The sequence below is a fragment of the Hypanus sabinus genome, chromosome 20 (genome assembly GCF_030144855.1).
Source record: "Hypanus sabinus isolate sHypSab1 chromosome 20, sHypSab1.hap1, whole genome shotgun sequence".
Taxonomy (NCBI): Eukaryota; Metazoa; Chordata; class Chondrichthyes; order Myliobatiformes; family Dasyatidae; genus Hypanus; species Hypanus sabinus.
In genome coordinates, this window is record NC_082725.1 from 41,318,020 (window position 1) to 41,333,384 (window position 15,365).

General features: G+C 39.1%; 1 protein-coding gene across 4 annotated transcripts in view; it reads right to left on the reverse strand.

Annotated features, from left to right (window-relative positions):
- pik3r4 (phosphoinositide-3-kinase, regulatory subunit 4) overlaps window positions 1-9,987 on the reverse strand; it is a 56,589-nt gene extending 46,602 nt beyond the window's left edge. For 2 of the 4 annotated variants that reach the window (XM_059945382.1, XM_059945381.1), the window contains exons 1-3: window positions 8,832-9,986; window positions 5,903-6,036; window positions 2-584 (exon numbers count right to left, since the gene is read on the reverse strand). In XM_059945382.1, coding sequence (XP_059801365.1) covers window positions 2-584; window positions 5,903-6,036; window positions 8,832-9,561 — 1,447 coding nt within the window. In that variant the 5' untranslated portion in view covers window positions 9,562-9,986. Of the gene's footprint in view, window position 1; window positions 585-5,902; window positions 6,037-8,604; window positions 8,699-8,831 lie in introns of all 4 variants that reach the window. The other 2 variants (XM_059945384.1, XM_059945383.1) reach the window with 2 other exon arrangements.
- Between the last annotated feature and the right edge of the window lie 5,378 nt (window positions 9,988-15,365).

Here is a 15,365-nt window from a genome sequence, read left to right on the forward strand (position 1 = left end):
CCTGCATATGCTAATCTGACAAGAGTTGCTTCATCCTGAGCCAAGTGCGCAATTCCTGGTAAAATGTACTCAGGGTAAATATTGACATCGTTACGTGGCACCTCTTTGACAAGGGCAAGGACTTTTGTCAATGTTCGGACTGCTTCAGCTCGCACTCTTGGCACAGAGTCATTGGCAAAATGCAAGAGATAAGGTGTTATACGGTCAAGCAAGATCTCACCACTGAGTCTGGTTGCTAGTTGGAGAATTAAGTCCAAAGCAGCTAATTTAGAATCACAGAACTGGAGTGTTTGCAAGCAAGAAGTGATGACAGACACCAAAATAACCAATCCATACTCTTTTGTTTCTCCTTCGCTTTTCTCTGACTGGTCTTCTCCACAAACATTTTGCAGAATATTTTCCAAGTCTTTCCTTATTACCAAGATACGTTCATCAGCAGATTGAAAAGTTTCTTTTGCAAATTGTGCCATATAAGGTTGTAGAAAAGAGTAAAACAGCTCTGGAAAAGCTCTGCCCCTCTGTTGTTTGAGATGTTCTTCCGCTGTTAGACGCTTCTCAGGGTCACGCTGAATCATCTGACTGACCTGCCATACAAAAAGATTAATATCCCAATTTTTAAAAAGCAATAAACAAAAGTAAATCATATTTTAAGAATGCTTGAAACTTCAAAACATTAAACTAATTCAGAGGAAAACACAGGAATCTGAAGTGTGAATGGAACTTTGCATTTTTTAAGCAAGGCATACACATAGCATGATGACACATGCAATTCATGTACTGTATTTATACATACAACATAATGAATTCTTTAAATAAACAAGAATGGTTAATCAAATCTAACTCAATAGCTATAAACTCCAACTCAATAGAGAATGCATATCTACTATATACACAGTATACCATTTAATACAACTACTTTATAAAGACATCCATAGCATCATTAACTTTTCAATTGTTCAATTCAGATTTAATCGCTGTGGAGGCTTTCTTAATCTTGTGGGATAACATCTTTCCTAAACCAGGAGGAAATCACACTGCTTGGCAGGCAAGACTGGTGCCTGTTAAAGTCTCAGGTTCTGAGACTGCAAGAAGTCTGTTCTAACAGCTCTGGACATCTTTCCCCCCCCTCCTTCCTTTTTCGTCTTCTAATTTGTGCATCTTGATCCGGGAAGGTTCAATTAGTTCACTGGGGTATTTTTAATAATCTTTCTATCTCTCTCTTCTCTTGCTTTCCTCATCCACAAAATCAATTGATGAATCCTTTGTTTTCGTCCATTGACTCCTTTCTTTTTGGCCTTCCATTCATCCAGCCTGGCTTTCGTCTTTGCATTTATATTTGCATACAGCTTTTTGTCACCCACTTGAAGTTTATGCAATAACCTTAATGTGTACAGAGTAGATTCTGGTTCTTTATAATCACAAAAGCTGAATGCTTGCAACTTTCCCGAAGCTCCTTGAACTCCCTTCCTGCTTAAAACAGCCACATTTGACAAGTAACTACCCGATTAACAGATCAGATGCTTTCTCAGATATGTTGTCTACAAAAACTGATGTCGTTGGACCACCACTTTCTTCACTTTCACAATTCTTCAAAGCAGCATGGTCCTTCCTTGGTCCAATATGCTTTCCGACACCTGTTGCCCTCTGTTGGGGAACAGTTTGTGGTGTACAACATGGAGATCATTGTGGCAACATCCAATACCTTTCTTTGGGTTCAGTTGACTCTTTTGCATGGAAATTGTGGATGGATCTCCAATCAGGTTGTAGTTGTTCCAGCCAATCATGCTCTTACAATGCTAGTCCTCCTGCTTTTACCACATCAAAGCTCAATTCCACTGTTGCGAATGTCATTCCCACAGGAGTTATCTTTTCTCTAGCATAAGTTCTTAGCTGGATATCTGCATGATTCCGTTTGGCATCTCTGAAATGCTGTTCAAATTCACTTTGTGGAATGACTGAACTCGCTGAGCCACTATACAATTCCACTTTAATTAATTTGCCGCTGACTTCTAGCATAAACCATATTGCTTGTCAATTGTTAATTTTTACATTGTAAATCTCAAGGCTACATCATTCATGCCCTGTGTCATTCACATCATTATCAAATTTGTCAACAGGAGCATGCAGATTAGTGCTCATTTTGAAATTGCAACTTGACTTTTAGGTTTTTCTCTTCTCTGCACACTCCACCTCTTTTTGTCTGCCCAACAGGCTCTTTCTGTGTGTCCAACTTTGTTGCATTTTTTTAAGTGTCATCCTTAAACCTAAATTGATCTGGTGTATCAACTGTACCACAATTTGCTCAGCCAGAGCCGTTTCTGTTTAGGTGTTGCAATTTTGTTCACTCACTCTCATTCCTGACTGCAGCTCAATAGTGTCTCTGTCTGCAGTTTCCGTTAAAACAGCAATTTCAATTCCTCTTTTAAATGTAAGCTCTGCTTCATTTTTTGAAAGCTCTCTTATAAGATTCCATAATCTCTTAGATCTCAGTGCTCTGTCTGCAGTTTACATTGATACAACTATTTCAACTGCTCTTTTAAGTGCATTTGTGCCTCAGTTAGGAGCTGTTTTTGAATGCTTGCTTGTAAGATTCCACATACTAACCAATCTCTCAGTGCATCATTACGCTCATTGCGGAACTGACAATGCGCAATCTCTTCAAATCTACTACATACACTGAAATGGACTCCCCCTTCCTTTTGGTTCCACTTGTGAAACCTAAACTGTTTTACAATCAGTAATGGCTTCTGTTCTAAATGTTCCAGTATTACTTTTACAATATTAGCAAAGCTCATTTCTGCTGGTTTGGTTGGAGCTATTAAACTTCAAAGCAATCTGTATGCCTTTAAACCCAATAAACTCAGCAAAATTTGTACTTGTTTAGATAGACATTTTGTGGATCCCAAAGTAAATTACAGTGTCACAGTAGCATTACAAGTGCATAGATATACAAATATTAAAAGAGAAGAAAGGATAAAAAATCAATTTACAACGTACAATCTAACAGGAGGGGGGTCATCACTTCCCCGACTATAGGTTGACTGATTATAAAGCCTAATGGCCAAGGGCAAGAATGACTTCATACAGAACTCTTTGGAGCAGCACAGTTGTCTTACACTTTTACTAAAAGTGCTCCTCTGTTCAGCCACGATGGCATGCAAGGGGTGAGAAACATTGTTCAGAATTGCTAGGATTTCTCATAGGGTCACTTGTTCTGCCACAGTCTCCAGTGTCCAGATTGATTCCTATAACAGAGCCAGCCTTTATAGTCACTTTATTGAGCCTGTTGGCATCACCCATGTTGATGCCATTGCCCCAGACCACCACCACATAGAAGATTGTACTGGTGACAACAGACTGGTAGAACAGATGAAGGAGAGGCCTGGATACTCCAAAGGACCTCAGTCTCCTCAGGAAGTAGTGGTGATTCTGGTCTTTCTTATACACAGCCTGTGTTGGTGCTCCACTCAAGTCTGTCATCTAGGTTCACTCCCAGATACTTGTAGGTCCTCACCGCATCCACATCCTCACCATCAATAGTAACAGGGAGCAGTACAGGCTTAGACTTCCTAAAGTCCATCACCATCTCCTTTGTCTTACTGATGTTGAGTTACAAATAATTCAGCTTGCACCCTTTGACAAAGTCCCCCACCAGGACGCAGTATTCATCCTCCTGTCCACCCTTTATACACCCAACTATTGCTGAGTCATCAGAGAATTTCTGCAAATGACATGACTCAGTGTTGTATCCAAAGTCCGAGGTTATACAGGGTAAACAGGAAGGAAGCAAATACAATCCCCTTTGAGGCCCCAGTGCTGCTTACAGCCATGTCTGACACACAGCTCTGAAGCTGCACAAACTGTGGTCTGCCAGTCAGGTAGTCTATTATCCAAGATACAATGGAAGTGCCAACCTGCATTGAATGGAGCTTTTCCCCCAGCAATGGGGGCTGTATGGTATTGAAGGCACTTGAGAAATCAAAAAAACATCATCCTCACATTGCTCCCATTTATCCAAATGGGTGTAGGCTCTGATCAGCAGGTGGATGAAAGCATCATCGACTCCAATGTGCTCCTGGGAGGCAAGCTGTAGGGGTCAAGGGCTGAGCCAACCAGGGGTCAGAGGTGAGCCAGGACCAGCCTCTCTAAAGTCTTCATGATGTGTCTTCATGTGTCTTCAAGTCTTTATGGACGGTAGTCATTCAAGACTTTTGGTTGGCCCTTCTGGGTACTGGTACCACACATGATGTTTTCCACACAGTCAGTACCCTTTCCAGGCTGAGACTCAGATTGCAAATGTGCTGGAGAACTCTACAGAACTGCTCAGTTACTCTTTAGCTATCATATTTGCTTCAAAATATTTCTGAATTACCGATAGCTCATTAAACATATTCCAGTTATCTTTTGTGTAATCGAACACACGTTTTTCTAATGTAGCCAGCTATTTCTGTTGTTTTTTTAAATGATTATCACGAGGTACTCACTCTTTAGGAACCCATGAATTCTTCCATTTTCTGACTTTTTTTTAAACTCCACCATTTCTGCACATGCTGGGCTGCATTTTTTTTTTAAACTTGCTGTTCCTCCCTGCACTTCCCTTTTCAGTTTGAACGTCTAGCTACACTTCAATAGGTAGCCCTCTTCGGTTCATTTTAAAACACCTCGTCACCACTGTTACGTTTTGTAACTTTAAAACATTAAACCAATTCAAAAGAAGACATAGGGGCCTGAAATGCAAGCCTAATTTCATGTTTTTTGAAGGGTTGTATTTCAGCCACTTTAATATTTTCATCTATAATACCCTTGTGCTAAAGGAATTGAAAAGGAAATATACAAAGAAAACAGAAAACTTAAAATATGTAGCAGGTTAAACAGAGAGAGACTGAGACACAGACAGTGAGTTCATGCTTCTGATCAATGATCTCACTGATAAAAAGGAGACCAATCTTAATGTTTGTCCTGTTTCTTTCTCCAGAGATGTTGCTGAATATTTCCAGAATTTTGTGTTTTTAATTCAGGTTTCCAGTACAGGCCTTATTTCTGCTCAACAGTTGCTGGGAAATAACCAAATTTGCCAGGGCTTCTGATCTCTAATCACTATCTGTGGAAAATACCTCTGTAAGATACAAGAAAAGTATGGGCTCCCTAACAAAACTCTTCATAATCAATCTGATAAATTATGTCTGTTGTGCCAGTATACAAGTTCTATTGCAGTACATATAACAATATATATTCAGTCACCTTCAAAGCCAAAGTGATAAATGGACAATGTTAAAATATTACACAAGAACCACAATTTAAGCTTTTAAGCAGTGTTCATTATCATAATGATGGAAACATTATTGTACACCACTGGTAAATAGTTTTTGATCTCAATAATTAATCCAATATATCTATAAGTTCATAGCCAACCATGTAAGCTATCACTGAGTATAAATCCAAATGGGTTGAATCAGTGAAGTGAACTTTTCACTGACTTACTCTTAATGCCACGGGTGGAAAAGCAAACTATTCAACTGACAGAGAAACTACGTTAAATGATGCCTTACTGAAAAATCAGAACAAAGTGGTTATAATGAGAGCAAATGCACCCATTCTTTATCTTTATAAGAGTGTATTTTCTAATAATATTGATTTTTTTGATATTCTTCCACTGTAGTGTACAATGATTAGAAAATTGTGCCCTCCTTCTCTGTGTCAGTGATGTACAAAACAGTAGCAAATTTCATATAGAATTGGCGAATTATGCTACAGAATTTGCATGATGATCCAAGGTTATTCTTACCAGACCCACATCAGCAAATTATGGCATATCAAATAATCATTTTAATTGTAATGGAACATGCAGTCCTTATGTCAGCATATCATAGTGGACAAAATTAAACATCCAGGGCATGCTTACCAGACCTCTTATGCTAATATCCTCAATCTTATTCAACACCTGTTCATGAGAAAAATGACCATTTCTGTAAGCTAGCAATTGTGATAGATCAAACATTGGTACTCCTTCTGTGAATAGTTCTGCAATAACACATCCTATAATAAAAAAAAGTAGCAATTAGATATGGTTCCTACATTACATATTCTACACTAATTTTGAAAGTTTAATTCCCAACTACAAAACAATTAAATTTGTAACATTTCTTTCATTATCACTGCTTCCTTCACCTGAAACAATTAACTTTGATATTTTAAGCAAATTAAAGCCAAATGGAAATAATCAATTTCAGCCAATGAACTTCTTGAATTTTCCCCCCAGTACTATCCATCAGCAATAATTGTATTTTTTAAGTGGAGTGAGAGTAACCCAACATGGACTTGTTATAGACAAATAGTTTTTAGTCAATTTGATACAGAACAAAGGTTACTAAAAGAGCTGTTGAATTAGAAAGACTTTTGAGTATAGGTGTACAAGTTTCAGGAAAGGTTGAGAAAACAGTTAAAAAGGCCTGCTGTATATAATTCAGTCATATCAATAGAGTATAAAGGCAGTGAAATCATACTGCACCAGACTCAACTGCAGTACAATTGTTCAAATCACCACTTTATAGGGAGGATGGAAAGGCATTAGAGAGTCTACAAAAGAACTGAGAATAGTAACTTATGCCAATACAAAGTAGATTAGAAGGGCAGGGCCTAGTTTTTTTTAATTGGTGAGGCCAGGTGGATGGGCAAGATCAGGGGCTGGAGACTGGAGAAGCCTGTGGACAGATATGTTACAAGTACATAAAATGATATGTACAGATATGTTACAAGTACATAAAATGACAGTGGGAGGCTATTCTGTTTGGTAGAAGGGTTAAACATATAGGCTACAGTAAAAAAGCAAAGCAAAATAAATAACTTGAGGAAAAATATTTATATGTAGCATGTGATTAGAATCTAGAGTACAGTATGTTGTTCGGAGCTGTGGCAGAGATGCACTGTGGCACTGGCCTTCAAGAGGGAATTAGATCAATATGCAGTGGATAAAAATTTGGAAGTACCAAAATTGGTTGTACAAGGGTAGGTGGACAGAATCAGAGACTGGAATGGAACTGACACACAATAGGCCAAATGGTCTCCTGTGCTATACCACTCAATGAAAAAAATGTAATACATAGTGGAAACTCAATGAATTTTCATTACTTACACAATATAAGTAATAGTTTACAGAGTTGATGGTTACATTGAAGCAGTAATGAGCAGCAGATGCACACAACTTATGTTAATGAAATCTGAAAATATAGAATTATATTCAATTTTAAGGATTATGAAATCATGTAGAAAAGTGAATTGAATGGAGGACACAATCTGCAACGTGACAGTTTTGAACGTGTGGGCAAGTTGACAGCAGATGGTGTACAATGAGAAAATGTAAATATTAAGAAGAAGAATGCAAGCACAAGAAGCAGTACTCAGCTATCCCACTCCTTACACTTACACCACTAACTCTGAGATTGCGGCTGATTTACTCTATATTTACTTTTCCTGCACTCTTTCCATGTTCATTTTCCTTCGTATCCATGTCCATCATGTTTTAATGAACCCAAAAACTAAGGCACTAACTTCTGAATAAGGAAATCTTTGCTCTTCTCTGTTCTAAATGGCTAATCCCTTATTCTGCAACTATGACCTCTGGTTCTTGACTCCTTAGCTAAAAGAATCTTTCACATACATTCATTCTGTAAAACCCAAGTTTCAATGAAGTCACCTTTCATTCTTCTAAATCTAGAGAACACAGGCCAAGTCTACTAAACCCCTCTACATGTGCCAAACCTATTATCTCAGGAACCAGTGTAGCAAACCTTCACTGCACTTATCTCAGTGTAATCTCACCCAGGTTATATATAATTACAGAAAGACTCTTACTCCTTACTCAGGTTCCCTCACAATAAAAGCCAACATACCATTTGCCTCCAAACTGGTCCCTAAACCAGCAGGTCAACTTTTAATGATTCATGTACATGGACATCCAGGCCCACATTTTCCAATCTGCTTAAAATACTCGTGTTTGTGAAAAAATACTCATTTTGTGCACTTTGTAGACATCACCTTTTCAAGTTGTCTTTCATCTATCATATTCTTGTCCTCTCACCTAGCTCATCTATACAACCTCGAATCCTCTCTACATCTTCCTTAACTCTAATAAGGTGCCTATTTTTACAGACTATGTTGATGGACATGGGAATGTTGGTGTTCTAATTTATCATATACAATAAACATTCAGGTGTAAAAAGTTACTGAGTAGCTAGAAAGTACATTGGTGTAAAATGCAAGAGGGATCAGGAAAGAAGAACTAAACTAGTATTGTGGTCGCGGGCAAGGGAAGTGGTGAGAAAGAAATGAATGGTCAAGTTTAGCAGAGGAATGTGGTGCTGAAAGAGAATGTTTGGGATGTGCTATGGCTGCAAGGTAACTGACTTGCAGAAATTAATCAGATGTTTATAACAAAGGGGAATGGACAAGTGAGACTATGGTAAGGGTAGTGATGAGGTAAGTGATGCAAACCAGCAGGAAAACACGGCCTTCATTGAGGGTCTATGGGGGAAAAAAATTAGCATCCCGTCAAACATTTGTTTTTAGTATTCCCAGCTTTACATCCCAAATTCAGAGAAAGCATACATTTTGTTTCTGTTGTTGCAAACTCTACTTCGTGCCCGGTCAAGAAGTGTTTGTTTCATACTGATTGTAGGTAGTCTCAGTGTAGAGCAGGATCCTATTTCATTGGAAAAATTAGAGTCCAGATTTACAATGTAAAGTATTTTCTAGCAATAACTGGGTAGCTATAGCTTTAAAAATATTCTATGATTCTCGCACTCCCCAACAAACAGACTACTTAGTAAGTGCACCTGCAGAAAAGACATCCATGGCCGGTTTGAGTTCTCCTCTCATCCTTTGATTGTTGGGAGTTAGATCCACCAGTGGGGTAGTTGAATCTCTTGCTGCTTCCAATTCGGTGCTGAACATCGTCCCGTCCACAAAGCGCTCCGGGGCAATGTAACACGTCCTTCTCCGGGAGGTGTCAAAGAAATAATTGAAGTCTGCAGGGTTGTCCTCGGGCAGGTAGGTGGGCTTGAAGCTGGCAAAGTCGGTGAGCAATACCCAGTTCCAGCTGGTGACCATAACATTTTCTGTCTTGATGTCCCCGTGGCGAACGCCGGCCCGGTGTGCCTGCTCCACTGCATTGAGGAGCTGGAAAGCGATCCACTTCTTCTCGATGTTGTTGAGAAAGGGTCGGGTGCTGATGCGGTCGTACAAGTTGTCCCTTACGTATTGCCGGAATAGCATGGCGGCTTTCTCAGTGAAGCTAGCCCTCTGGAAAGGCACACAGTTGGGGGCCCCGAGCAACTTGTGCTGCAACTCCTCCAGTTCCTGCTTGTAGGTAGTGAGCGGCAGTGATGGATCCTGCACGGCGAACACTTTGACAACCACCAGTCCCTCACGGTGCTTGGCCCGAGCAACCTTAAAGAAGCGGGTGCTGCCCAGGCTTTTGTCGTATTCGAACTCATGGATGTCGGAGAAGTAACTATCGACGGATAGGATCTGAGAAGGCGCGATGCCAGCCAGTTGGTTCCCCATTACTATGAGACCTGGGTGTCAACCCTCAGCAATAGCCACCAACACCTCTCGGAGCCCGGCAAACTGCGGATAAATAAATGCAGCCAAAGGACAGGCGTTGCTGCCAGCTGCCGTCAGGCCTGTTCCATCAATCCTCACAAGCAGCGAAATCGGCCGGCACGCTGACGGTTAATTCCTCATTTACATCCCAAGTGAAATCGTATTTTGACTGAACGTCTCCGCCAGTCATTGGGGGACGGAAAGGGTTGGATCAGGCCAAGTAAAGTGCGCTTCATCAAATTATAAACAGCTCAGGATTTGCGCTCAGGTCTACTGCCGGCAGAACCGCGACTGGAACAGCACGGAGAACGTTTCGGTTCGCAAACCCTTCAATCGAAACGCCCGAAACCTTGTCCAAATCCTAACCCGGAGTAAAATGGCCGCAGCACAGAGCGACGGGGACGATAATAAAGAGCGGACCGGACTGCCAGATGGTGCATGCGCAGAAGCTATTGTTGGGGAGTTGTTCACGTGTGGGCTGGTGTGGAAGTTGGTTATTATGAAACAATATTCACTCCGGAGGAACTTAGCGGGTTAGGTAGTAATCTGGAAAGAAACGAACAATCTACGTTTGGATCGGGAACTTCAAAAGGACTGATGATTATGAATGAAACTATTAGTAGAAGTCGTTAATTCAACATGTAGTAAGTGATCCAGAAGTGGGATTGATGCAAGAGGTGGCTGCATGGCACTATGTAAAGGGCATTATGTTTCTCGACGATTGCTTAAGAGAGACGGTAGACAGCTTCCTCCCAATGTTTGCAGGGTGAGGTACTACCCAAAATGTCCACCATAGGGTCAACCTCTGCGTCATTAACCTGAAAACACCTTTCAGTCTCTCTTCTGGCATTGCTTCGCCTCACCCGAAACAAATTAGAGCTGCAGTAGAACTACTCTATGGGGCTGCAGGAAAATGGTTAACGTACGTTGTCTCCACTTCAGAGCCGTAATAAATGCAAATTCAATATTTGAGCCATGGTATTCATGTTTGAAGGTCAAGTTCCAAGCAATTGCTGGACTCACAAAAAACAAGGATCAAGAAACTATCCCTCACATTCATCTTTATTTTAAGTGTATGATCCTTTACTTTCATCTCCATATCTACCTTGTCAAAATCTTTAAAGTGTCAAGCAAATTGCTTATCTGTTTAATAAACTCAGATACAAGTTAACTTGTCCATTTTCTCTTCATGACACAATCCAATCACTCCAAGCATTAATCCTATAATAATTACCTGAACTGTGTCAAACACAATAGCCAGTTACCTTAAATAAGGTGACCAAGAGCACAGTAGCTCATGAGCTAACATACATCCATTCTGAGCACATTCTTGTCCCATGTGTGATAAAGTCATCAGAAATCTTGGAATCAATAGGATTGGAGTGAAAGCAAGTCATCCTCAAACCCAAGGTACAGCCAAAGAAGAAGAAATAAGGCTGAGTTCACATCTTTACCTCTTCTAACATTGTTTGTTCAAAGTTGGAATATTTATTGAGTCCAGAAGGATTTGCAGTACACCACACTGGCAAGGAAAGTAGAATGTGTGGAAGTCCTAGGCTGGGGTATTTAACATTTGGTGAAACAAAGTATTCCTCAAAGCTAAAGATGAGCACATGCAAAAAGGGAACTTAAGGCAAGATACTAGAAATGGTACAAGTGGAAAATGTTGGAAAGTTCAGGTAACATGATAAAGAAGAGACATTTAGTTCCTACACTGAGCATTCTGATTCATTCTTTAAAGATAAAAAAAAGCAACAGGTGACAATTGAAAAATAAAATATAGTAATCTATGAAAGAAAAAAGGTAACATGAGTAAGATTTGGCTCAACAAGTGATAATATATTTATCAGCTGCCAAATTTGTCAAGATACAATAGACCATTTGATTGCAGAGTCTTGACTTAAAACTTGGACCACCCATCTGCCTTCACAGTTGCTGTCTGAGCAACTAAGTTCCTCCAGCAGTTCATATTATGTTGAGATTGCAGCATCTGCAGTCTCTTGTGTCTTTGGATCTCATTGGATGTAATTATGGCAAAACTGAAAAATTGCTTCAATCCAGCACGTCCAGAAGATGCCAGAGTAACAAACTTTCCCATCACTTCAACTTTAACCCTCCCCCTTCTAATTGAAAAAGGATATTCTCTGGTTTTTGGTATTTCTATCCTATCAACTGCCTCTCATAATTTTAAAACCCTTCATCAGGTCTCTCAACTTCCAACTCTTTAGGACAGGGGTTCCCAACCTGGGGTCCATGGACCCTTTCCTTAATGGTATTCATCCATAGCATAAAAAGTCTTGGGAACCCCTGCTCTAGGGAAATCAGCTGAAGTCTGTCCTATCTTCCCTTATAGTCATACCCTCTAATCCAGGCAGCATTCTGGTAAGCCTCTTCTGCACAGTCTCCACATCCAGAATACTCCAAATACGATCTGGCTTAAGTTTTATCTAGCTCTTACTCTTATACTCAGCACCCTTACTAATGAAGGCAAGTATGCCACATGTCTTCTTTTCCACTTTATCGATCTGTGCAATCGCTTTCAATGGACTATGGACCTGGACACCAAGATCCCTCTACCTCGATGCTAATAAGGCATCTACCACTAACTAGAGTTTTTCCTTTCATTCAATCTCCTGAAGTGCAAAACCTCACACTCGCCCAAAATAAATGTTGTCTGCCACTTTTCTGCCCATATTTGTAATTCATCAGTATCACACGTTATTCTTTAATAGTCCTTAACATTCTCCACAACTTGGTGTCATCTGCAAACTTGCTGATCCACTCGATATATTTTCATGCAAATCGTTGATATATATCACAGCACATGAGTCTCCAGCCAAAATAATAGCCTTCCACCCCTCTTTCTACAGAATCAAAAGATACAATATGGGCATACCAGTTCTGAATACAAAAGTGCAATTCACTCAGTATCTTATGCATCATCTGAATCAACTTATCTTGAAGAACCTTATGAAATATCTTACTAAAGACCATTTAGCTAACATCTGCTGCCTTACCCTCATCAAGCTCCTTTGTCACCTCTGCAAAAAGTTCAATCAAGTTTGTAAGTTATTACTTTCCTTCCACAAAGCCATGCTGACTGTCCCTAAGAAGGCTATACCTTTCCAGATGCGAATAAATCCCATCCCTCAGTATTCTCTCCAATAGTTTCCATACCACCGACATGTGGCTCACTAGCTTATATTTACTTGAATTATCTCTATTTTTTTGAACAAAGGCACAACATCCACTCCTCTCTAGTCCTGTGAGACCTCACCTGTTGCTAGTGAGAACATAAAGATCCTTGACTGCCCTGGCAATCCTCTCATTTGGGATAATATTAAGTGTCCTTATCCTGGTTGAGCAAGCAACAACGGCAAGTAAGGAATCCTTATCATCACTCTTTCAATGGCAAAAACAAGCTGTAATGTATGAGGACACAGTTTAAGCTATTACCAATGTCTATTTCTATCAATGCAGAATCACTTATGTCTATTAATTATAAGTTCTTAGGAATATTAAGAGAAACAAGTAATCTTTACATGTCACTGAATCTATTAGGACTTTTGAAGAAGATCCCAGCAGGTATACATCCAAACTTCATTTACCCAGTTCGGCTCCACATTTGTTAAGAAACGCAGTTAGCAAAAATTGATCAACTGTATATATAAAATTATTAAATATTATTAAGCTTTTCCTGAGTTAAATGGAAGTTGCATTCTTTACCTGAAAAAGTGTTTCTTTACTATTGATGCCTCTGATCCAGAGTTGCAAACTCTTGTCTAAATTCTCTTTTCTGCAGGAGGACGTCCACATTATTTTACCCTTCAATTCCTGGCTCCCTTTTTTGAGGCATTGAAGCCAAAATATTAAAGGCATGATCATGTTGAATGGTGGGGCAGGCTTAAGGTGGCTTACCCTCCTTGAATTTTCTTCTGTTTTTTTGGAGCTTAGTTAAATAACTTTGGGAACACCATGTAGCCATTTATCCATAACCTCTATGTCATGCTTTTTTCCATAATTTATATCTGAAGTTGGCAAAATGAAATTTGCACTTTATTCTGGAAAGAATTGTATATTAGTGGCAGGCAAATGTACAATTTCCTGTTTACCATATCTTTTGTTTCTGTAGAAGCAAAATATGACACCATTGCCTGTTGAAAAGGGCACTCCTTGATGAAGTTCAATACATTTTCAGTTTCTATCACTGCAAGACTGTTAGAAGTAGGGCAATGTTTTATCAATTAGGCAAATGTTTTCCACTGCCCCACATCAATTTGAAAATTATAAGAAACATGAGGTAAATAAAGCTAAGGTTTCTTTTCGTTTCTGTTTTGCTGAATCATTGTATTGACTTAAGGAGAAGGAACCCAAAGATCCATGAACCAGTCCTCATCAGGGGATCAAAGGTAGTGAGGGTCAGTAACTTTAAATTCCTTGGTATTATCATTTCAGAGGACTTGTCCTGGGCCCAACACGTAAGTGCGATTATGAAGAAAGCATGACAGTGCCTCTATGTCCTTAGAAGTTTGCAAAGATTCAGCATGTCATCTAATACTTCAAGATACAGACTTCTATACTCTTCTATATGGAGAGTATATTGACTGATTGCATCACAGTCTGGTATAGAAACACCAATGTCCTTGAATGGAAAATCCTATTACAAAGTAGTGGATAGGGTAAAGCTCTGCCCTTCATTGAGCACATCTATAAAGAGTAGGAAAGCAGCATCCATCATCAGGGACCCCCATCACTTAGGTCATGCTCTCTTCTCACTGCTACCATCAAGAAGAAGGTACAGGAGTCTCAGGATTCATTCTACCAGGTTCAGGAACAATTATTACCCCTCAACCATCAGGTTCTTGAACCAGTGAGGATAACTTCATTCAACTTTACTTGCCCCTTTACTGAATTAACCCCACAACCTAAAGACTCACTTTCATCACACTTCATCTCTTGTTCTCAATATTTATTGCTTATTTATTATTTTTTCTACTTTTGTGTTTGCACATCTTGTAGTCTTTTGCAAATTGGTTGTTTGTCTGTCCTGTTGGATGTGGTCTTCCTTTGATTCTATCTCGGTTTTTGGGTTCACTGAGTATGCCTGCAAGGGTTGTATATGGTGACATATATGTACTTTGATAATAAATTTACTTTGAACTTTAAATTTTGATTTCAGGCCTTAATATCCCTGATTTTTTTTAAAAAGTCTGCTAGATCTATTGAATAGTTATATTATAAAGATACCACATGGATCTTTTGAATTTGTATTATTCATAAGATATCTAGATTAGATTTGACTTGGTGTGTTAGTGTTACAGATATATAATCCAACATCTCAGGTTGATTATTAGTTTTTATTCCTAATTTTATTTTGTCATTTTGGTATCTGCCATTGATTCAGAGAAAATTGAAGGATACCACAGAAAGCTATACTATTTCTAATGCCTCTTCTAGACTTATTAAGGTTCATTATTCATACTGGCATGTTATCCCAGATGTAAGATCATATTTAGGGTTATAGGAAGTGAGATTTCATCAAGGAGAATTGAACTTTTATTTTGCCATTTACAGCAAAATTGCTAGAATTTTCAGTGTAGATTGGACATTATTTTTTGTTTATATAATGCTATTTTCATTTTTCCAATTAGAAAATTTATTACAAATTTCAGTAAAATCTGCCAAATTGGTTTTTTCTTAAAAATCTAAATACAGTATACCAACATTTTGGAAGAAATGAATGGAATGATATTAAAAGTTAGCTC